The sequence below is a fragment of the Sycon ciliatum genome, chromosome 3 (genome assembly GCF_964019385.1).
Source record: "Sycon ciliatum chromosome 3, ocSycCili1.1, whole genome shotgun sequence".
NCBI classification, from domain to species: domain Eukaryota; kingdom Metazoa; phylum Porifera; class Calcarea; order Leucosolenida; family Sycettidae; genus Sycon; species Sycon ciliatum.
The window spans coordinates 631039-656038 of record NC_088645.1 but is presented as its reverse complement, the minus strand read 5'-3'; the positions used below and the strand labels follow the sequence as shown (position 1 = coordinate 656038).

General features: G+C 48.1%; 1 protein-coding gene across 1 annotated transcript in view; it reads right to left on the bottom strand.

The window, feature by feature from the left end:
• LOC135813187 (tripartite motif-containing protein 2-like) overlaps nucleotides 1–25000 on the bottom strand; it is a 238245-nt gene that overhangs the window by 154667 nt on the left and 58578 nt on the right. The window contains exon 10 of the mRNA XM_065326404.1: nucleotides 2483–2780. Coding sequence (XP_065182476.1) covers nucleotides 2483–2780 — 298 coding nt within the window. The remainder of the gene's footprint in view (nucleotides 1–2482; nucleotides 2781–25000) is intronic.

Genomic DNA, 25000 nt, shown 5'->3' with positions numbered 1-25000 from the left:
CTGACAACTGATAACCTCTACATCACCTGGCTGCAAACATATTTCCAGGCAACTAGTTTAGTCTAACATTAAAGTTAGTGAGACATGATGCGGATGGTGTCAATTTACATGTGAGTTGAAAAGAAGGAGAGGTGACAGTCAAGTCTCAGCAATGGCGGCCAGGTGACTACAGTCAACTTTGGGTATAACAACACTCGACGGGGTATCAGAAAAGTGTCCTTATTCGCGAAGTGTCGTTATACCCGAAGTCTCATTATATATATATATGTATTACAGTTACTCAATCTGCGGACACATTTCTTTATTACAGTTAGATGGGACTTTGCTCTGGGCATGGAAATTCTGTCGTTATTCGCGAATTGTTGTGCTCGAGAGTTTTCACTTATTCTGGTGTCCATATTTTGACATTTTTTGTTTTCGTTTAGAAGCGTGGATGCATCAGTGCGAATCCATCTTCACCTTTTCAGCTAAGCACAGACCGCACCTTTGAATTCTTTATTCTCACGATGGCACCATCGCCAATAAGAGATACGTTTATGAGGAGGTGAGATTCTGTGAGTGGGGCTGTGGGTTATGCAGTTGGAAAGTAATGTACCCCACTTTCTTTTTTGCAAGTATGGGAGAGGGCGTGCACTGCAGGAGCAGAAGGAGTTAATCAGCAGTGAGCAGATTTCTTGTTTGAAAGCAGGGATGGAGGGAACATCACAAATGCTAGCAGGGAGGGCATCGTACCGTAGTGACGCGCGTATAAGCACATGTGCCTATACCCGGGCATAAGCACACCCTCACAAATAAGCGCATGGGCACAAATAAGCGCATGGGCTTATAAGTGAACCTAGATGCAGTCAACCCCAGGACACACAGACACCACAAAAACACCATATTCACATGGTCAAATGTGCATTGCGGTATTGCACTATGTGCAAAATTATGCATGGTACCGGTACACTTGCAACTCAAGCGCATGCGCCTATGTGTGAGACAAAACGACCCGCAAAAAATAGCAAATAACGCAAAAAAACTCACTGATAAGCTCATGTGACTTTAGGTGCGTCACTACAATAGTACTATATGGACTTGTACAGTGTGGAGTCTGTCACTACAATAGTATTATAGGGACTTGTACAGTGTGGAGTCTGTCACTACAATAGTATTATAGGGACTTGTACAGTGGGGAGTCTGTCACTACAATAGTATTATAGGGACTTGTACAGTGGGGAGTCTGTCACTACAATAGTATTATAGGGACTTGTACAGTGTGGAGTCTGTCACTACAATAGTATTATAGGGACTTGTACAGTGGGGAGTCTGTCACTACAATAGTATTATAGGGACTTGTACAGTGTGGAGTCTGTCACTACAATAGTATTATAGGGACTTGTACAGTGGGGAGTCTGTCACTACAATAGTATTATAGGGACTTGTACAGTGGGGAGTCTGTCACTACAATAGTATTATAGGGACTTGTACAGTGGGGAGTCTGCACAATGGTTGGTTCTGGTGGGTGGGAGGCGCCAAGTGCGGGTTAGTGGAAGGCTATACTGGGGGGGGGGGGGGGGGGGGAGGGGGGTAACTTGAGCGGGGACCTGTTTGTGATTTTGCTGTAGGTATTTGCTCTGTCGACGATGGATCACCCAATGGGCAATTTTTGACTTCTTTACATGCGATGTGACAAACCTAAAAGCAGATTATTGTAGAGAGAGAAGAAACCCTGGTGCCAGAATTTCCCATTTTTAGATAGGGTTGTGTGGGCAGGCATGTATTTACGGCCATTTCCCCACTTGTGTTTTAACCCTTTGGAGTCCGTAACTTTTTTGCTTCTGCAGAATTTGTGACAGTCACGAAAATGCGCACTCCATTTCCAACATAACTTTGGTTCTACTTCACCGATTTTGAAGATCTTGGGCTTGTTGGAAAGCTCTTGATGAGAGACATACAATGAGCCCAAACTCGCAAAGACACTATTCATTGTCCGCCACAACGCGCCCCAAACGCGAGTCCAGCACCAGATCAGAGACGAAATCGGTCTCCTGTAGCCATTTCACTGAATCTAGCTCGGAACTGTTCAATTTTTTTCGAGTAGAAGCTTACCTTGCCGTGACTTCGCGCCGCGCCGGTCCTGGCATATGTCGCCTGTCATGAAGCTGGGAAAATCCCTTTTTTTCACGCACTGCTGACTCGCAGCACGCAGCGCAGAAAATTCGAAATGTTTGATCGCTCGCCGCTCACTCAAACTTCATCGGAGAGACTTCGGACCTGTTCGAGGCGATAGCTGAGAGTTTTCTCTACCATCTAGACCCTTCGATTGTTGAATTTGGCCAAGAACCGAAAGTTTGACTGCGCCCACATGCATACAAAATGCCCATGGTTCGAAATCGAACCATGGACTCCAAAGGGTTAACCAACATTCCCTGATTTATGATGACACTACATCGGAGCGTTTACATCATTTCCGCAGAAATGTTGACAGCAAATGATTTACCTCTCGTCATTGTGTCGCTCAGCTGTGCCACTTGTTCATAGGTAGTCCGGGCTTCCAGTTGTATTTCATCCATCTTGTCGTTGGTTGTGCGAGCTTCAGCAGAGACCTCCTGCTGGACCTGAGTCATGCGGTTGTTGGTGACTTCAACCTGTGCAGAGAGATTATCCAACCTGGTGCCTAGTTGCTGATGAGATGTGGAGAGATCCCGTACGGCAGTTGACACACTCCTCATAGTGTCGAGTATAGTGGTAACGAGGCCTGCAGAAGCACCCAGAGATTCTTCCAGTGGAGATTCAGTCTGCGTAAATCGGGTAAAAGACAAACATGAAACCACACAACAGAGCAAGCAATGAAGATTGTCAGCAGGGAAAAATGTATAAAAAAGCAGCGTGGAGAAGATGGTTTAACCCTCTGATACAAGACCATACAAAATCATCTGTTTTTGGTCTATGTAGTTGCTTGCACTGAAATGCTCACAACTTATACTGTTCTTGACGAAAGTTCACAATCAAAATACCAGGAAAGAAGGAGAGCACCGCAGCTCTCCAATTCAACAATTACCAACGGGCTACAATGGAGCGTTGCACAATTGGAGCATTCTGCGATGAATGAGTGTGAAATGGCTGGCATCGAGGGAATTTGCTGGTATATTCAGCTCGGTGGACTATTCAAAGCGCTGCGGTATTTGATATGTGACAAGTGTGGTGTTGAGATTGGTCTCATTGTTCTCTGTGCAGGGGAAGGGGTCCTTCAATACAGGCCAAGGTTATGGAAATCTGATAACCAGAATCAAAAATATGGCCAGGGTGTAAGGGTTAACATAATAGCAATTCATAATATTGCAATTCCAGTTCAGGAAATCATCGTGAAAGCCGATAAAACCCAAACCCTGTAGTAAGTAGCAAAGGAGCAATACAGCAAGCTGATGAAAGACAATAGCAACAAAACTCTATGATCGCGCCTGAGGAAGCATACGATGAAGTCAGCAGCGAGGCAAAGGAGATCACAGAGGGCCTAAATCTTGCCATGTACGTGGCTAAGTCAGAAGCATTAAGTAATAGTGCTCAAAGACGATAAGGACAACTTCGCTAGAGCGCTGCCCTACAGACTCATTAAGCCGGCCAAGTCCGAAGTGGGTGTGTCCGTTCCTAATGGTTCAGGTAGAATCACCCATTCTGGACGTGCTGTTCACACACCCATCAGATATGCTGAATTCCATTATTTCTTGAGATTGTTTGCCAGGATACTTGCATAATGTCTCTCAGACTCTTTTTCTCTTCACATGGCACAGTCTTGACAGATTCTATTAGCCAATTTTTGCGCCACTCTTTTGTCTTTAGCTTTTTTCCTGCTTTGCTATCTCTCTCTCTCTCTCTCTCTCTCTCTCTCTCTCTCTCTCTCTCTCTCTTTGTTGCTGCGCGCCTTAAAAGGGGAGATGTAGTAAGATCGTGACTGTTATGCGTACACCACCCTACACTTATGATTGTATGCACTGCATGCCGTATGTACGTCATGCAGGTTATCACCCGTAGGCCAGAACGTTTGGTGGGCTTCCCTCACGGGCTCGGGAATTCTTTGTGTTTCACTGACCTGCTGGTTGTGCATGTTCTTACTCCTCATCAGTTTACTCTTCTATTATCTCATCATCCAAACTATATAGAGAATAGTACTACATGGTACTGGAGAGAATTATGGCTGCTATGCGTGGCCAAACAGAAGTAAACCTATGGAGAAACACCATGTCTGTGATTGAGTGGTCTTATTAACCCTTTCGCTGCTGGCCTAGTTTCCCCCTGCCGGCTAAGCTTTCAGCGCACTTGCCTTCATTTCAGACCCTGCATGCACGTCGCCGAGCAAAATCTTTCGCTATGTTTGCATCTATTGATGTGTTTCCACGATCTATGGCTTGTTGGAAAGGTCTGAGCCAAGCGAAGACTCTCTGGCAGTTCTCAGCTCCATAGGCATGCCAGTGTCACTTCTATGTGCTCTAGAAGATGCCCTTACATGTCTCAGAATCGTTAAAAAACTTCATAATACATTTTCGTTCGCCATCTCTCTCAAACTAAACCAAACTTCACGATTCAAACTGCGCTGCAAAGCTGAGATCCAAGCGATTTGTTTGATTCCCCACACGCATGCGCTGTAGCAAAGGGAAATTCCCTAAAAAAGAGCGAGTCGCGAGCAAAAGGTTTGAACTGATGGCCGGCCAGAAAGCGTATTTTTGATTTTTTGCAATTCTATTCGTCATCGCTCACTCAAATCTAGTCCTATCGCAAAGAACTTTATATCACTGGAAAGCTAAGCTCAATACCTTTCCAACGGTATTATCGTTTGTGATAATCGGCCACCGTTGACACGAGTTACGACAGTTTGTACAGTGACATATGCACTTCGTACTATTGCGTGGGCCGTGGAGCGAGATATCTCGTCATCCGCCGTTCAGGCACACTTTACAGAGCGAGATATCTCGTCATTAGCACTGAAAGGGTTAAGGAGATACCAGACAAGCAGCACCACATGTTTCTATTCCTTGATTTTGTCGAATTTTACCCCTTGATTGGTGAGCGAATCCTTTGTTCTCTGCTCTATCGTTTGCACAGCAGTTCACTCCAATCGAGCAGCATGATAATGGACATCATTCACGGCCGAAAATTGCTCCTTTTTATGATAGCGGCCATCCCTGGATATAAGCCAAGGACGATAATATTGTCCTTGGCTTATATCCAGGGATTGCCGTATATATAATATGTTCGATGTAACGATAGGCGGCTATGATGGTGCCAGGACCTGTAAGCTTGTGGGCACTTTTCAGCTCAACTAGCTCTCAAACAACGTGGATATAGATCTTCAAGCGCTTTGACCTGGGAATGACTATCGAACCAAACTTTAAAATACAGTAGTGGATTTCTTGCATATCACCATGAACCTGGATATGGGGAAATTTCAACCTCTCCGAAAGCCAAATGACAAACCCCTCTACGTTAGCAAACAGATCAACCATCCGCCCGGGATCACCACCAAAATGCCTGCTGCTGTCAACAAGCATATTTCCCCAATATCGACCAGTGACGCATTGAGGCATTCAACCCCGCAGCACCATGCACCCAGAGCTAATTGTAGTGTAGTGGATAAACAGATATCTTGGCCTATCAGTCCGACGCACAAGAGCAGCGGAGCAGGAAGAGCCGTAGCCGGAGGGTTATATGGTTCACCCCCCCCCCCCCCCCGTCCCTTCCCTCCCCTGCCTTACTCCAAGAACCTGAGTACTAATGTCGGCGGTAGATTCCTGAGCCTTGTTTCCAAGCACTTCCCGAAGACATAAAAGCTCCGGAAGATCTTCAATCGCAATACCCTGGAAGTGAGCTACAGCTGTGTGCATAACATGGGGTCAGTGATCAGCAGCCACAATGAGAATAACCTGCAACAGCCTAAGCAAACTAAGGCAAGTAACTCCAGATTCAAGGAATCCAGCTCACTTCGGGGAGAGTACCAAGCCAAGGAAACAGTGTACGAACACAAGCAACCCAGCTCACTGCAGGGAGAGTGCCAAGCCAAGGAAATGGTGTATGAACACAAGGAATCCAGGTCACTGCAGGGAGGGTGCCATGCCGAGGAAACAGTGTACGAACACAAGGAATCCAGCTCAATGCAGGGAGAGTGCCAAGCCAAGGAAATAGTGTATGAACAGGAGGAATCCTGCTCAGTGCGGGGTGAGTACCAAGCCAAGGAAACAGTGTACGAACACAAGGAATCCTGCTCAGTGCAGGGAGAGTGCCAAGCCAAGAAAATAGTGCACGAACACAAGGAATCCTGTTCAGTGCGGGGGGAGTGCCAAGCCAAGGAAATAGTGTATGAACACAAGTAATCCTGCTCACTGCAGGGAGAGTGCCAAGCCAAGAAAATAGTGCACGAACACAAGGAATCCTGTTCACTGCAGGGAGAGTGCCAAGCCAAGGAAATAGTGTATGAACACAAGGAATCCTGCTCACTGCAGGGAGAGTGCCAAGCCAAGGAAATAGTGTATGAACATGGTTGAATCTAGCAACAGGGACTACATATACAGCATCTCACCTTCTCATAAACGTTTCTCTTATTGGCGATGGTGCCAAGGAAAGAAGGTGTGGAACTGCTTACCCTATCCCGCTGAAAGGTTGTTACAGTGTACTTGAAAAAGGCTAGTTTGCCGTCATCGCCTGCTACCAGGAGTCATGGATCATTGAAAAAGACGTATATACAGTCAACTTCGCGAATAACGACATTTGGCGGGGCATCAGAAAAGTTTCCTTATTCGCGAAGTGTCCTTATACTCGAAGTCCCATTTGAATGTATGTGAACCAATATTTTGTATAGTATGATATGCATATAAAAATGAAGCTCCTTTCATGCTCTATGCCAGTGTATACTTTATTTTCATATTACAATTGAAAGGAACTATACAGTCCATATGGAAGGTGGGAAATAGATTGAAAAATTAGCCTTTGGAGCCATCTACAGGGACATGTACATATAGATGTATGATGATTACTGTACAATCATGTACATTGTACACCATACAACTACATGTACATGTACCTGTGCTGATCACTCCAACTATATTCAGAAGCAAAATAAAAAATAAATAAAAAATAAAATAAAAGCACCCCCCCCCCCCTTGGCTGCATCTTCTTGCATGTGTGCCTTTATCCATCGCCATGGGTTCTGGTACTTCTGCATGACAGGTACTTGAAATAGCTATCAAAAGCCGAGAAAGTCGTTATTCAAGCAGTGAATATGACCTCGGGGCACTAAAAGTATGTCGTTATTCGCGAATTGTCGTTATTCAGATAGTCGTTGCATCCAAAGTCAAATGTATACAGTTACATGGGACTTTGCTCTGGGCATGGAAATTCTGTCGTTATTCACGAATTGTGGTTATATCCGCAGTCGTTATTAGCGAAGTTGACTGTAAACGTCTTTAGCGTTGAATGGGTTAAAGCTTGGTCCGTCGAGTCGTCGACATTGTTCTGCCTCAATTTCTAGCTGATTTCCGTGCCCTTCGAGTGGACAAAATAGATTTGAAATAGTGCTCTGATAAGCGACAATTTTAATGATGCGGAGGAAGTCCATGTCATGTAGCTCCACAAGCACCCCCCCCCCCTGGAAATACCTCTACAAACACCAATCCCCCCACCCCCCCCACCCCTCCGGAAATACAATGTACCTCTACAAGTACCAACACCAGCCCCCCCCCCCCTCCAGAAATACCTCTCCAAGCACCCCCTCCCGAAAATACCTCTACAAGCACCACCCCCCCCCCTCCCGAAAATACCTCTACAAGCACCACCCCCCCCTCCCGAAAATACCTCTACAAGCACCCCCTCCCGAAAATACCTCCACAAGCACCACCCCCCCCCCTCCCGAAAATACCTCTACAAGCACCACTATGCCCTGGCGGATAATGTCGGCAGAATTTCGAGCAGAATATGGGTTATTTTAGAAAAGTAGCAGAATGAGCAGAATTCGGCAGAAAAGTGCAGAAGGAGCAGATACTCTGCAGAACCAGCTACGAAGTGCGGGGAGGGCTGCTAGCACCTATTTATGGCTCCATTGTGTTCATAAGCACATGAGAATCCGGCAGAATACGAGCAGAATGGGGCACAATACCGGCAGAATACGAGCAGAATGTCGAGCAGAAAACGCTACTTTTCCGAGCATTATCCGCCAGGGCCTAAGCACCATCCCTCCCCCAGAAATACCCATACAAGCACCAACACAAGCACCCTCCTTCACGGAAACACCCCCCCCCCGGAAATACCCCTACAAGCACCAACACAAGCACCCCTCCTCCCCCCCCCGGAAATACCCCTACAAACACCAACACAAGCACCCCTCTGCCTCCCCGCGGAAATACCCCTACAAGCACCAACACAAGCACCCCCCCCCCCCCACCCGGAAATACCCCTACAAGCACCAACACAAGCACCCCCTCCCCCCGGAAACACCCCTACAAGTACCAACACAAGCACCCCCTCCCCCCGGAAACACTCCTACAAGCACCAACCCAAGCAACAAGAACCTTCATGAGCACCTTCAGACGTACATGCATACATGTATGTAAAAAATAAAAGTAAAGTTCGCTCATCCGCGTTACCACCGGCTCACGATTGTGTTGAGAAACACGACCAGCTTAGAGAAGTTTCACTCGTGCCAGACCATCACCATGACTGATTATACCAGGGTGGCAGATGCAGTGCCATAAACGGTGAGGGTGAGGTGGTGCAATGCCCGATAAGGGGAGAACCTCGTTAGCTGTATCTATGCTAGCCTCGCTCTGAGTATTGAGTACCCAGTTGACCGCGGGTGCCGGCGCAGTTCTTCATTGATTGTAAAGTGGTTCACGAATGCATGACAGTATTTATGCAGGGAGTGTTGTACTGTGCTAACATCACAGTATTTATGCAGGGAGTGTTGTACTGTGCTAACATCACAGTATTTATGCAGGGAGTGTTGTACTGTGCTAACATCACAGTATGTATGCAGGGAGTGTTGTACTGTGCTAACATCACAGTATTTATGCAGGGAGCGTTGTACTGTGCTAACATCACAGTATTTATGCAGGCAGCGTTGTACTGTGCTAACATCACAGTATTTATGCAGGGAGCGTTGTACTGTGCTAACATCACAGTATTTATGCAGGGAGCGTTGTACTGTGCTAACATCACAGTATTTATGCAGGGAGTGTTGTACTGTGCTAACATCACAGTATTTATGCAGGGAGTGTTGTACTGTGCTAACATCACAGTATTTATGCAGGGAGTGTTGTACTGTGCTAACATCACAGTATTTATGCAGGGAGTGTTGTACTGTGCTAACATCACAGTATTTATGCAGGGAGTGTTGTACTGTGCTAACATCACAGTATTTATGCAGGGAGTGTTGTACTGTGCTAACATCACAGTATTTATGCAGGGAGTGTTGTACTGTGCTAACATCACAGTATTTATGCAGGGAGTGTTGTACTGTGCTAACATCACAGTATTCATGCAGGGAGTGTTGTACTGTGCTAACATCACAGTATTTATGCAGGGAGCGTTGTACTGTGCTAACATCACAGTATTTATGCAGGCAGCGTTGTACTGTGCTAACATCACAGTATTTATGCAGGGAGCGTTGTACTGTGCTAACATCACAGTATTTATGCAGGGAGCGTTGTACTGTGCTAACATCACAGTATTTATGCAGGGAGTGTTGTACTGTGCTAACATCACAGTATTTATGCAGGGAGTGTTGTACTGTGCTAACATCACAGTATTTATGCAGGGAGTGTTGTACTGTGCTAACATCACAGTATTTATGCAGGGAGCGTTGTACTGTGCTAACATCACAGTATTTATGCAGGGAGTGTTGTACTGTGCTAACATCACAGTATTTATGCAGGGAGTGTTGTACTGTGCTAACATCACAGTATTTATGCAGGGAGTGTTGTACTGTGCTAACATCACAGTATTTATGCAGGGAGTGTTGTACTGTGCTAACATCACAGTATTTATGCAGGGAGTGTTGTGCTGTGCTAACATCACAGTATTTATGCAGGGAGTGTTGTACTGTGCTAACATCACAGTATTTATGCAGGGAGTGTTGTACTGTGCTAACATCACAGTATTTATGCAGGGAGTGTTGTACTGTGCTAACATCACAGTATTTATGCAGGGAGTGTTGTACTGTGCTAACATCACAGTATTTATGCAGGGAGCGTTGTACTGTGCTAACATCACAGTATTTATGCAGGGAGTGTTGTACTGTGCTAACATGCACATGTAGCCCTACCATAAACCCAAAAAGCACCCTAACACCCTAACACCCTAACACCCTAACACCCTAACACCCTAACACCCTAACACCGTAACACCCTAACATCCTAACACCCTAACACCCTAACATCCTAACACCTTAACACCCTCACACCCTAACACCCTAACACCCTAACACCCTAACACCCTAACACCCTAACACCCTAACACCCTAAGACCCTAACACCCTAACACCCTAACATCCTAACACCCTAACACCCTAACACCCTAACACCCTCACATCCTCAAATACATGTACATGTACATGTACTCCCACAAGTGACCCAACAACATTAGCTAAAAGGACTACCACAAACTTCCCCCCACCCCCCCCCCCCCCCACACCCCACAAGCAGCCACGTACACAAGCACTCTCACACAAGTGCCCGCTTAAACACCCCCAAATTCTCCCCAACAAGGACCCCCACCAATACCCCAAAATATCCCCCAAAAGTACCCCTACAAATACCCCCACAAGCACCAAACAAGCACTCCCACAAGCACCCAACAATCACGCAACAAGCATAACTACAAGCCCTCCCACAAGCATGACCACAAGCGCTCCCACAAGCATAACCACAAGCACCGGCAGTGTCTGCTCCAGAGAAAGGTTAACCAGGTCAGCGACTGGTCTGGTGGGTACTTGGACCCACATGGAACAAGAACACTGCGGTACTTCTGACTCGGTTGGAACTCAATCAAGGAGTCCTGAGATTCCCTGATGTACAATAGCCGCACTTGGAGGTACCCGTGACTGACAAGATGCAAGAGTTGTGACAGGTATAGGTCCACCGGTTGGTTTGCACCCACTCAAGCAACCCCACAATCATTATCACAGTTACCCCGATACAACCACCCCTATACAACCACCCCTGTAGAACCACCGCTATACAACCACCCCTATACAACCACCCTTATACAACCACCCCTATACAACCACCCCTATACAACCACCCCTATACAACCACCCCTATACAACCACCCCTATACAACCACCCCTATACAAGCATACCTGGAACCACCCCTATACAACCACCCCTATACAACCACCCCTATACAACCACCCCTATACAACCACCCCTATACAACCACCCTTATACAACCACCCCTATACAACCACCCCTATACAACCACCCCTATACAACCACCCCTATACAACCACCCCTATACAACCACCCTTATACAACCACCCCTATACAACCACCCCTATACAACCACCCCTATACAACCACCCCTATACAACCACCCCTATACAACCACCCCTATACAACCACCCCTATACAACCACCCCTATACAACCACCCCTATACAAGCATTCATAGAACCACCCCTATACAAGCATTCCTAGAACCACCCCTTTACAAGCACGCCTAGAACCACCCCTATACAAGCATCCCTAGAACGTAGTGCGTAGCGCAGGTGCGTGCATGGACATGTACATGGCCGTCTCAACGTTCCTGGACTGCAGACTTGAAGATAACGTTGGAACCAACGACCGGGGGAAACTCTAGAATTCCTCACAACCCCATCCCCCCCCCCCTCCCTCTCTCCCCCCCCCCCTCCCCCCCCCCTCTCTTCCCCCGGACATCGAGAAGTTCTAACACAGGAAAAATGACGAGGCTGAGGTGGCAAGGCAAAAGAAGTTGAATACTATGAAGCTCTTATAGTTCTTGGGGACTCACATTGACGTCATTTCGTATTTATCCTCTTTTAACCTACACTGTAGTTCTAACAGTTCAACACACACGTACCTGCTGCGGCAATGAGGACAAGAACTGAACAACACCCTGGACGAATTCGTGAATCTCCACTGCATCTGGTCCCCGGGCCGGTGGGTCAGCTAGACAGCGTCTCAGCAGGTCCTTCAGCGGGTGGCCGTCAGGGATGCGAGCAAACTCCGCGCGTCGCCGCTCCAGCTCAGGTATAGCAACGAGGCTGCCGTCAGCTGCCTGGCGCGATCTTGCTGCGAACATGAGCTCAATGGAGGGCATCACACCACTCAGCACGCTCATTGCCGTCACTCCGAACGAAAAGACGTCAAGCGAAAGATCGTACCTTGCTCGGCCAGATTCCGTCTCTTGCAACGCCTCTGGCGGCATGGATAACGGTGTACCAGGCTGTCAGGTCATGGACTGAGCGGCTTCACGGAACTGATCGGCAACGCTAGGCAGTAGCTTGGAGACGCCGAAATCCGTGATTTTGGCCACACCATTGGCAACGAGGACATTGCTTGGCTTCAAGTCGCGATGCACCATCGGGATGGAGTGCAAGTAGCGAAGACCTGCAGCAGTGTGTTCGATGTAGCGCATCAGCTGAAGCAAGTCCTGTCTGCGTGCACCAACGCTCATTGTTTCCAGTGTTTTTTTTTTTGTTTGTTTGTTTTGTTTTTTTACGAGAAACCACGAACCTCGAGAACAGAATACTGCATGGTAGAGGTGGTTGCAGACGCAACTGTGGTGGTGAAAACTGGAGCATCTCCGCCGACCTGAGGTCTCGGCTTCAGCAACACTTCAGAGCACCAAAAAACTGGGGAGGAGTAGGCACAGGGGGAGGGGAGGGGGGGGGGGTACATTTATATAGAGGAAGGAAAAACGGAAAGATGATACATGTGATAGAGGAAGAAAAAAAATAAAATAAAAAAAAATAAATAAAAAATAATAGCAATGAAAAGTATGAATGCCGCAGACATCACCACGCAACATGACAATTTGTTCAAGGTTTGGTTTTGTGTGTTTCCAAAATCGATTTTCACGTTGCGATCATCAGTGGAAATACGCAACTAAAGAGATCAAGGGAAAAACAAAGGTTAAAAATCCAAAGAAGTGTGACACATGACGGGTAACTTGTGGTAAGTATTACAAAAAGTGAGAACTAAAATAAAGAGTAAGTGTGACAAACGGAATTGTGATAGCCGGTACGTTGGTAGGACCCTTCAACACCTGAGCGCACGTATCAAGCAGCATGTACCACTTCACATGCTGCAGGACGCAGCAAAAGCGAAGCGCCCGAAGCGGGGAAGACCACGCAAGAACCCGCTCCCTCTACCACCGACACAACCAGAGCAAGTCGAACACACGGTGCAGAGGAAGAGTGGTGGATCACTAAGCCAACCGAATGTGCCTTCTCCACCGTTGCCCTTGCCGCCACCGGAGCCACCACCAGTGCCGTTGGTGGCTGGGGTTGGGGAGGAGTCGGCAACAACAACAGTACCGCCAATCACAGAAATTGAGCCCATTTCTTTGACACAGTATCCGGCTGTGCGGACACCGCAGCACCCTCCGGCGATTGATCCGTGGGTCCAGAGACCACGGAGGTCGACCGCCAATTATTCAACCGAAATATATGCTAGGAATGGCCAAGGCCCACGCGGAGCATCGAAGGAGACCGGAAGCCGGGGGCAAAACGGAACACAATCTCGGGACGTAGATGAGGTAAGGACAGTGGCACGGGACAGACGTAGGAAGAAGAACATGGATGGTATCAGACGACTGACTGGTGGTGAATATGAGTTGGGTGATGATGCGGCGGATGACGAGAATACAGATGACGACGAGGCGGATGACGGCGAGGATACAGATGACGACGAGGCGGGTGATGACGAGGCGGCGGATGAAGACGAGGCGGATGACGGTGAGACGGCTGGTGGTGATGGTGATAAAACGGACGAGGAGGAGTCAGGTGGCAGGGAAGGTGATGGAGCTGATGAGGGTGAAATTCGTAAGAAGTCAGCTGTGTATTTGCATTTGTTATCTCGTCCCGATTGTTTGAGTGTGTATGATGATTCCCACTTCTCTGTACTGTGTCGTGCCCGTTATGTCCAGCAGTTGAAGGTCCTTGAAGCTGTTTGTATTCGTACGCATAAGCCCGATTTGTGTAAGCAAAAAAGAACATGTTTTAGCACTTAGGTTATTTTCGTGAGTTTGCACCCCGTGTTCATGAGTTGTTTCTGCACTGTTCATGCCCGTTTGTCACACTTACTCTTTATTTTAGTTCTCACTTTTTGTAATACTTACCACAAGTTACCCGTCATGTGTCACACTTCTTTGGATTTTTAACCTTTGTTTTCCCTTGATCTCTTTAGTTGCGTATTTCCACTGAAGATCGCAACGTGAAAATCGATTTTGGAAACACACAAAACCAAACCTTGAACAAATTGTCATGTTGCGTGGTGATGTCTGCGGCATTCATACTTTTCATTGCTATTATTAAACTTTTATCTCCACGTAGATTATTTGTAAATAAAAAATAAATAAAATAATAAAAAATAAATAAAAAAGGGGGGAGCCACGGTGCAAGCAGAGAGGGTGTTCAGGGAGTGTTCAGAGGGCATCTGTGGCTGAACGCCAGTCTCGGCTGCGGAGCGACTTGTAGGCGCCTTCCTTGAATGCCTGCATTCCCTTCTGCGTGGGAAGGTTGCGTAGCAGGGCAGATGGGAGACGATTCCAGTCTTGGATCGTGGCATGGGGGAATGATCGGAGAGCACTATTACGGGCTCCGGCGGGCAGTGTCGGTGCTAGTTGGTGCTGGTGCTGGTTCTTTTGCTGGTGGCGAGTGGAGCGCCGGTGCTGGTTTGCAACTGCCCTCGGTGGTGTCATGGTGGTCAGGATTGGGGGACCGTCGATCCAATGCAGCTTGTACAGGAATGTGAGTGCTGCGACTTGACGCCAAACAGTGAGGCTTGGGAGGTATGACCCTGGGCCGATGAGCTTTAGGGCTCGGTGCTGTACCCGGTCCAGCTGGTTCAGGGTAGAGTGGGACGCACCCAACCGCGTGTGTGTCGGACATCAATTCCACCACAATGGCTGGAGTTGTTCCGACCATGCCCACGCCGAAAATAGGACACAGATGCGGGTGGCGAAGACGTGCCATGCGTGCAATCTCTGCTCCAAAATCATGCAATACGACGTCGCGTCCTTGGTTTCTTCGATCAATCAGGATAAAATGAAGTGCCTTCGCGGCCACCTTCAATCCACACCATTTAGACTTGTAAACAACTGCAAATGAGCCTCGACCCAACTCATCCTCTGTTTCGTTCACGTCCAATGTACCCAGATAGGGCACTTCAGCCTGGTTCAAGCCCAAAGCGGTGAACACTGCATTCTCCTCAGCGGCCATTCCAGCAACTAGCGTACCGCCGACCACTGGCACTATAGAATAATTGTAAGCGACCAGGGACAAAGTCTTAAAAGAGACGAAAACAAAGTAATGGACGAAGGATGATCGATCGTGAAGTGCGACACCTACTAGATTGTACTACTGTGAGTAGATCTACGTCAACACCAGGGAATCGTAATTGGCTTTTACGACTCCCTGCCCCTGGTCAATACGGTTGCTGAAGTACTACGGGTATACCGTCCGACGACAGACAGATATGACTCATTCATATTGACGCCTGGCGGTGTTTTCCATGGTTTAGTGATCCTGTTGCTGTAGACTGTAGTGAGTTGTGTAGATCACTCATGTCATGATCAGGGAGTCGTCTAGATCACTCATGTCATGATCAGGGAGTCGTCTAGATCACTCATGTCATGATCAGGGAGTCGTCTAGATCATTCATGTCATGATCAGGGAGTTGTGTAGATCACTCATGTCATGATCAGGGAGTCGTGTAGATCACTCATGTCATGATCAGGGAGTCGTCTAGATCACTCATGTCATGATTAGGGAGTCGTCTAGATCACTCATGTCATGATCAGTGAGTCGTCTAGATCACTCATGTCATGATCAGGGAGTCGTGTAGATCACTCATGTCATGATCAGGGAGTCGTCTAGATCACTCATGTCATGATCAGGGAGTCGTCTAGATCACTCATGTCATGATCAGGGAGTCGTCTAGATCACTCATGTCATGATCAGGGAGTCGTCTAGATCACTCATGTCATGATCAGGGAGTCGTGTAGATCACTCATGTCATGATCAGGGAGTCGTCTAGATCACTCATGTCATGATCAGGGAGTCGTGTAGATCACTCATGTCATGATCAGGGAGTCGTCTAGATCATTCATGTCATGATCAGGGAGTCGTCTAGATCACTCATGTCATGATCAGGGAGTCGTGTAGATCACTCATGTCATGATCAGGGAGTCGTCTAGATAACTCATGTCATGATCAGGGAGTCGTCTAGATCACTCATGTCATGATCAGGGAGTCGTCTAGATAACTCATGTCATGATCAGGGATGTAGACATCTATTCAGTCACTCACAAGACAGCCATTGTGCTAAACAGATCTTCTTTAGTTCTCTATCAGAAGTGCGCCATGTCATCTCTCTCGTGCTATACATAAAGCGGTACAAGCACGGCATGCCTGCACGTGCGTACATAGTACTACATACAACTGCATGTACGATATCTACATTACCCCCCTTCCCTCAAAAAGAAAAAAAAAGAAGAAAGAGAAAAAAGGAAAACAAAAACACTTGCATCCGTATCCTGCAGCTTGCAGAGGAATGTACGTACATGTGTTGGAGTAAAAGAGAGACGGGAAGTGTTGCAACTATTAGAAATAATCTGACTCAAAACCGTCAGGCGAAATAGCACGTCATCGTACATTTGAGATCAGCGGGAAGAAGATGACGATGTCCACTAATTTAGTATCTGTGCACACGAATCTGCTGTGTGTGTGACTCTGTGTGTCAGCTATGATATCATCTTCTGTGGTTCCATGCCTAGCATGTACGTCTGAACCATCCTGCAAAGTTTGAATGACGTAGGTTGAGCGATCGCTCCGCGAAATATACTTTTTGAAATTCTCTTCATAGTATATCTTCCACCATTGAAATTTCGAATTTCTTCAAAAAAAGTGCTGAGAGGGGTGGCTTGCAACCTCGATATGGCTTGTTCCAGGCATGCTTTGGAGCCATCTTCTGTTGAAGTAGTGGCGGGGATCTGCCCTGCAACTGCTACAACAAAAAATGATTCGATCTGAGAAAGGGTGAGACCGCGAATCTCGGTTGAATATTGAGTATTTCAAGCCTTTTCACGACGAAGATGGAGTTCTTTTTGGAGATGGACGTCGCGGCAAAGGACATGGTGTCCGACGTCTGGCGTCTGGTGAAGCCAGGGATCATTTGTCCAGTCAGGTCGGCAGCCTAACCGTCGGTAAGCTTGTGTTTGGATCCCGTTCTGCTCGATGTGGTAGATCACAAACAATTTGATATCGCACAAATTGATCTCAGCATCGTGCGTACGGTATTTTATATTCAGAAAATCCCAAAGTGTCTCTGTGTGGCCGTCCTATGCCACGAGAAACTCCAATCAGGCTCCTATGTCCTCTGCCTTTATGATTGAATGTCCACTTCGTTTGAACAACGAACACAACAATCGAGGACGGCTTTGCAATGAAAAATACAGCTATACTCGAGCTGAACAAAGGAGAAAAAAACGTGCTCAGGATGAGACTCGAGTACACGCATACTCTCCCAGCAGGTGAAACGCAAATTTTTGTGAAAAATGCGTGACGCCGACTGACCAGTAATTTCGCCTGACGTTGAGGCAAAAACACCATGAGTTTGAGTTACAATGCAAACTCGACCAATAAGGGGAAAAAAATAAAGAAAAATCTTTATATTCACAAGGTAGTTAGAAGATTCTAAACAACGCCAATCTGGTAGCGATTGAAGCCACTCATTTGGTAATGCATGACTCGACGACTCAGATGTCAGCTTCACGTGCTTTCTCTGTAAGCTTGATCTGACGGCCAGCTCTGGTCTGTACGCCCTCGCGGAATACACTTGGACGGTGACAGTGACATACAGGCCGGTGTTGCAGGTGATGCTGTCGTCTCCGGTGAAGCTGCAGGAGACAACGGCAATGTGAGCGCAGTTACCGGAGCTTCGGGCCTGGATGTTGCGCTGCTCGCTGACGGAAGGCTTGTTGGGTCGGACACTGGCAGTGCTGGAGCACACACTGGCTCTGGCACATGCTCCCTCTCTGGCTGTGCCAGAGGTTCACTCATGGGTGCTTTCTCCGCTGCTGCTGCTGCTGCTGCTGGTGCTACAAACTCGGTAACATGCTGACGGTTCCGGAGCAGTATGCGTGACCCATCAGTGACCCCAACCTGACGACCATACTGCTCTACTACCTTCCATTCTTTTCGAGGGTCGCTGTACCCATCATGGAGCACTACCCGCGTACCTGATGGCAAATGGGGTAACTTGCGGACACCTCGGCGCGAGTCATGACCTTCAACCATTGCTGCTTTCGCCTTGATCTGCTCAGATGGGTTGACGATCTGTGGGGTTATGGATGCTGGAACCCGTGTCCGAATGACTCTGCTGAACAACGCTTCGCTCGGCGATGTACCTAGCATCCGGTGCCGCGAATTGCGAATGTCGAACAAGACTTGAGTGATGCGGCGGTGTAGCGGTAGATGAGGTCTCAGGCTGGCAACTCGTTCTTTCACCAGACGATGTAGTCGCTCCACCATACCGTTAGAGCGAGCATACCGGGGGCTAGACTTGCAATGCTCAACACCCAACTGAGCGAGAAACTTGGACATCTCAGTGGATGCAAACTGTGGGCCCCAATCCGAGACGAGTGTTGAAGGCAGACCAAACCGTGCGAACAACTCCATCAGCTTGTCGATCACACCCGTTGTCGTAGTATTGGACAGTGGTAGAAGCTCTGGCCAGCGGGAACCATAATCAATAGCAGACAGGAACGTGGCTCCCTCAATGGTAACAAGGTCAATGGCCAGTTTCTGCCAGACACCTTCTATCTCTGTAGGGAGGAGCTGTTGCGCTGGATTGGAGCGTTTACGCCAGCATTCAGAGCATTTCTCTGCAAACAGATTGGCATCCTTCATGAGACCTGGCCACCAAACCCGTTCGCGAAGGGTATCCCGGAATGCATCGATGCCTGGATGACCTTCATGTGCTAGTCGCAGCACCGCTGGGCGGAGCTCTTCTCGAATGACGTAGCGATTGTCTAGCATGACAATCCCTTCAATGACTGCCAGCTGATGGCGTAGCAGGAAGTAAGGCTCTTCCGTTTGGATGCACCCTAACCAAACTGATGTGCCCACTCTTTGTCGGACGCTGCTCAGTGTCGGATCAGAGTCCGTGGCCTGGCGAATATCCTTGGAACGAACCGGACAAGCCTCGAGAATGAGACTAACGAATTCCGCCATTGAACGTGCCTCTGCAGGTGAAGCTGTGCGATCAGGTAGAGGAGCTCGAGAGAGGGTGTCAGCACAAACCATCTGCTGGCCAGGGACGAACACCAAGCTGTAGCGATAGGGCATCAATGCGACCAGCCATCTCTGAAGCCTCGGTGGCACTTCGTCGAACGGCTTCTGGACGATAGAAATAAGCGGCTTGTGATCCGTAAACAATTGCACTTCTCGGCCTAGTACATACTGCCGAAAGCGAGTCAGGCCGAATACCACTCCCAGCATCTCTCGTTCCAGCTGAGAATAGCGTGACTCAACATCTGATAGAGAGCGACTGGCACATGTCACTGGTACCCAACAGCCACTGGTGTTCTTCTGCCACAGGACTGCTCCCAAACCGTCTGGCGATGCATCACAGCTGATAGCAGTAGGGACGTCCAATGCTGGTTGAAAGAATGCCAACGCTTGCAAAGCTGACGCTATACCAGCCTTTGCTGAGGTGAATGCCTGCAGGACTTCATCATCCACACTGAAGGGATCACGCTTTGCTAGCCTGCGCAGAGAAGCCGTGATCTGGGCCAAGTTCGGAATGAACTTTCCAAGGTACGTAGCCATCCCCAGGAACCGTCGCACATCAGAGATAGAATTCGGAGGGGCCAGCTCCTGGATGGCTTGTAACTTGTCATCATCTGGGGACAAGCCGGTCGCACTTAGCCAATGTCCCAGATACTTCACACGGTCCTGGTTCAGTCGGCACTTGGTCCAGTTGAGTTGGAGGTTAGCTGCTCGCAGTCGCTGCTTGACTGCTTCTAGCCGTGCATCGTGTTCTGCTTGATTGGAGCCAAACACTAGGATGTCGTCGATGTAGACGATGACTCCTGGCAGGCCTTCCAGAATGTCGGACACCACTCACTGGAAAATCTCAGGCGCACATGCAATACCGAAAGGTAAGCGCTTGAAACGAAACAGGCCACAGTGCGATGAGAAAGTCGTTAGAGGCCTTGCTTCTTCTGACAAGAGTAGCTGATGGAATCCAGATTCCGCATCCAGAACTGAGAAGACCCCTGCGCCATCAAGCTGAGCTGTGATCTCGTCAACGGTTGGAAGAACGTTGCGCTCACGTGTAACTCTCTTATTCAGTTCTCTGTAGTCCACGCATAGTCGCAATGCTCCATTCGGTTTGCGGACATTTTCAGTTCTCTGTAGTCCACGCATAGTCGCAATGCTCCATTCGGTTTGCGGACTGGAACAAGTGGTGACACCCACGGCGTGGCTTTCTTGACGGGTTCAATGATATCCAACTTGGTCAGCCGTTTCAGCTCGGTCTCGATGTCAGCCCGGATACTGAAAGCTGGGCGTCGTGGTGGCTGGGCTAGAGGCTTTGAGCCGTCTTCCAGAGAGATTTCGATGGGTGACACGTTCACCACGTTTGCTTGTGACAGGAGGTTCAGCTCCTTGATGACATCCTGTCCGAAGAGAACGGAGTGCTGACTGGCTGCTACCACGAAACAACTGCACTTCACGCTCTTGCCACCATGTGAAATGTGGACGTCAGCCATGCCCAAAGTCTCTACGAAACTGCCATTGTACGCTTTCAGCAAGCGGTCACTCTTGCGCGTGGGCTTGATCACATCATCAGTGAGGATCGTCCGAGTTGTCTAACAGTCCAGTGCACAGCTCACCATTGACTTTGAGTGTAGTCTGGAATGTCTTGTCGCCTGCGAGTGCCGAGCTACTGACGGCGAAAGCGGAGTCGTACATGCGACTTGCATGCTCATACTCATCAGGCTCATCCTCTACTGGCCGGGCTCTTTCTTCGTGTCTTTCCACTTTGTTTGACATGCAGACCGCTGCAAAATGCCCTCGCTTGCCACACTTGTTGCAGGTGACGTTGGCCGCAGGACAGTTACGCATGCCTGGTTTGTGACTACGTCCGCAGTATTTGCACTTCTTTCCCTCTGATCCAGAACCAGCTGCAGAGACAGCTTGCACACGCTGGATGGGCACGGGGAACACAGGCGGTGCGTCACTAGCTCTGGTACTATCGTACAGTTTACTGTCAGTAATCGACGCTTCCAACGCCACTGACTTGGTGACGGCGTCGTTCAGGGTCAGCTTCGACTGTTTCAGCAGCTCCTTTCGAAGCTCAACAGAACGCAGGCCCACGATCAGCTGGTCTCGAATTTGGCAGTTGACAATGGTATCCACAGAAGTGGAGCTGAATTCGCAAACATCTGCCTTTTCTCTCAGCCGCCCAACGAACGAAGTCACCGACTCGCCCTCCATTTGGCGGAGTTGGCAGAATTTGTGACGTTCAGACGTGACATTTGTTGACGGTCGAAAGTGTGCCAACAATGCGTCCGTCAAGGCTTGGTACTCATCTCCAGGTGAGCCATCTTGTGTCTGCTCCACCGTGACAACCAGACCTTTCACAATGCGCCTCACTGCTAATCCAGCCAGATTCAAGAACAAGCGTTTCTTGTCAGCTGCTGCCGTCACTTCACTGATTGAAAGGAAATTATTTATCCTCTAGCCAGAGTTCAAAATCAGCACCGACGTTGCTCGCAGCATAGTCAGGAATAAATTCCTTGGGCGTCCTGCCCTTTGTCATTTTCGTTCACTGCGCCAATGTAGACATCTATTCAGTCACTCACAAGACAGCCATTGTGCTAAACAGATCTTCTTTAGTTCTCCATCAGAAGTGCGCCATGTCATCTCTCTCGTGCTATACATAAAGCGGTACAAGCACGTGCATGCCTGCACGTGCGTACATAGTACTACATACAACTGCATGTACGATATCTACAAGGGAGTCGTCTAGATCACTCATGTCATGATCAGGGAGTCGTCTAGATCACTCATGTCATGATCAGGGAGTCGTCTAGATCACTCATGTCATGATCAGGGAGTCGTCTAGATCACTCATGTCATGATCAGGGAGTTGTCTAGATCACTCAAGTCATGATCAGGGAGTCGTCTAGATCACTCATGTCATGATCAGGGAGTCGTCTAGATCACTCATGTCCTGATCAGGGAGTCGTCTAGATCACTCATGTCATGATCAGGGAGTCGTGTAGATCACTCATGTCATGATCAGGGAGTCGTCTAGATCACTCATGTCATGATCAGGGAGTCGTCTAGATCACTCATGTCATGATCAGGGAGTTGTCTAGATCACTCATGTCATGATCAGGGAGTCGTCTAGATCACTCATGTCATGATCAGGGAGTCGTCTAGATCACTCATGTCATGATCAGGGAGTCGTCTAGATCACTCATGTCATGATCAGGGAGTCGTCTAGATCACTCATGTCATGATCAGGGAGTCGTCTAGATCACTCATGTCATGATCAGGTAGTCGTCTAGATCACTCATGTCATGATTAAGGAGTTGTGTAGATCCCACTACTAATTGTAATACTGTCTGTAGTAGATCTACACATGAAATAGTCCGGATCTCACGGCTTTACGTGAGTACTTACTTTGCCACCACTGAAGTCAAAGTATCACTCCGTTGCCGTCAGGCCGTCACCAACAGCGATCTATGACTATGGTTTGACTCCCCTTCGCCTTTGCCATGCAAGTCGCGTTGTAGACAGCGGTAATGAGACAGCTGAGCTCTAACACCGAGCCTGATTCAGCCGTTCAGCCAAAAAATCCGCTTTTTTCAGCTGAGGTTTCCACGGAAACGGCCCAAAATCGGGGCACCAGCCACTTTCAGCTTTCAGCCCTTTTGGAAGCGCTGAAAAGCTGAAAGACTTTAAGTGGCTGAATAATTTTGGCTGAAGTGCAAGTGTGCAAGAGGAGTTGAAGAACTTGAGTTGACGTTTGTTGTAGTCAGGTAGTTTCTTCTTCTCTCGTATCGCAGTTGTGGGAAGTGTTTTAAGGTTTTCGTTGTCAGCAATGGATAGTTGGAGCGTGGGACTGGAGCGCCGATTGCTCGAGCTGTGGTACGAAGCAAAAACGCGATATCAGACGACAATGAAAAAGGGTACGAGCAAATGAGCCTGGATCTTCGCAGAACTGAACAAGTTTGCTGCGAATGAAGCCGGTGCCGGGGGCGATACTGCTCGTTCTCCCAGTCAGAGACATTCCACTCAATACATGTACCCATGGTGGACCAGTGCTGGATAACGTCATCGTTCCAGGCACTGGTACTGCTCGTTCTCCCAGTCACTGAGTCAGTCAGACTAGACATTCCACTCAGTACCTGTACCCATGGTGGTCCAGTGCTGGATAACGTCATCGTTCCAGGCACCGGGACTGCTCGTTTTCCCAGTCACTGAGTCAGTCAGACTAGACATTCCACTCAACACATGTACCCATGGTGGCCCAGTGCTGGATAACGTCATCGTTCCTGGCACCGGGACTGCTCGTTCTCCCAGTCACTGAGTCAGTCAGACTAGACATTCCACTCAGTACCTGTACCCATGGTGGTCCAGTGCTGGATAACGTCATCGTTCCAGGCACCGGGACTGCTCGTTTTCCCAGTCACTGAGTCAGTCAGACTAGACATTCCACTCAACACATGTACCCATGGTGGCCCAGTGCTGGATAACGTCATCGTTCCTGGCACCGGGACTGCTCGTTTTCCCAGTCACTGAGTCAGTCAGACTAGACATTCCACTCAGTACCTGTACCCATGGTGGCCCAGTGCTGGATAACGTCATCGTTCCAGCCACCGGGACTGCTCGTTCTCCCAGTCACTGAGTCAGTCAGACTAGACATTCCACTCAGTACCTGTACCCATGGTGGCCCAGTGCTGGATAACGTCATCGTTCCAGCCACCGGGACTGCTCGTTCTCCCAGTCACTGAGTCAGTCAGACTAGACATTCCATTTAGTACATGTACCCATGGTGGACGTGGTCCAGTGCTGGATAACGTCATCGTTCCAGGCACCGGGACTGCGAAGGGCGCACCAAAAAAACGCTGTTTTCCCCTGCCAAACATTGTCGCAAGATTGCCAGCAGATCCTCCTCAGTATCGTCTTCATCAACAAAGTCGAAAACGTGTCGCTTCCTCCGGCGACAAAGCCTGGTATTTTTCACCATCGGTAAAGTGAGGTGATTCTCAGGGGAAATTATTCGGATCATCACCAATAAATAAGATAAATTTTGCACTCATAACACCAGCAAAAATGAAGAAAGTCAAGTTCCATAACGTTTTCTTGTAACTGTCATCAGTGGAACGCCGTCACATAAAAATGTAATAACTAAAACACACACTTATATACATGTAGCTAATATGGTTTCAGGTAGAAATACAGTAGCTAACAAGTACAAAAAGCGAAGTTTGCACCTTTGCAAATGTGTGAATATAGTGTATGTGAGAATTGTAGTGGCAGATGAATGTGATACTGTGTGAATGAATGTAATGGTGCGTGTGTATTACTTGAAGAGTGTGAGTGATACAACGTTTTCTTTGCGAAGGTGCAAACTTCGCTTTTTGTTTTTGCTGGCTGCTGTATTTCTACCTGAAACCATATTAGCTACATGTATAAGTGTGTGTTTTAGTTATTACATTTTGATGTGACGGTGTTCCACTGATGACAGTCACAAAAAAACGTTATGGAACTTGAC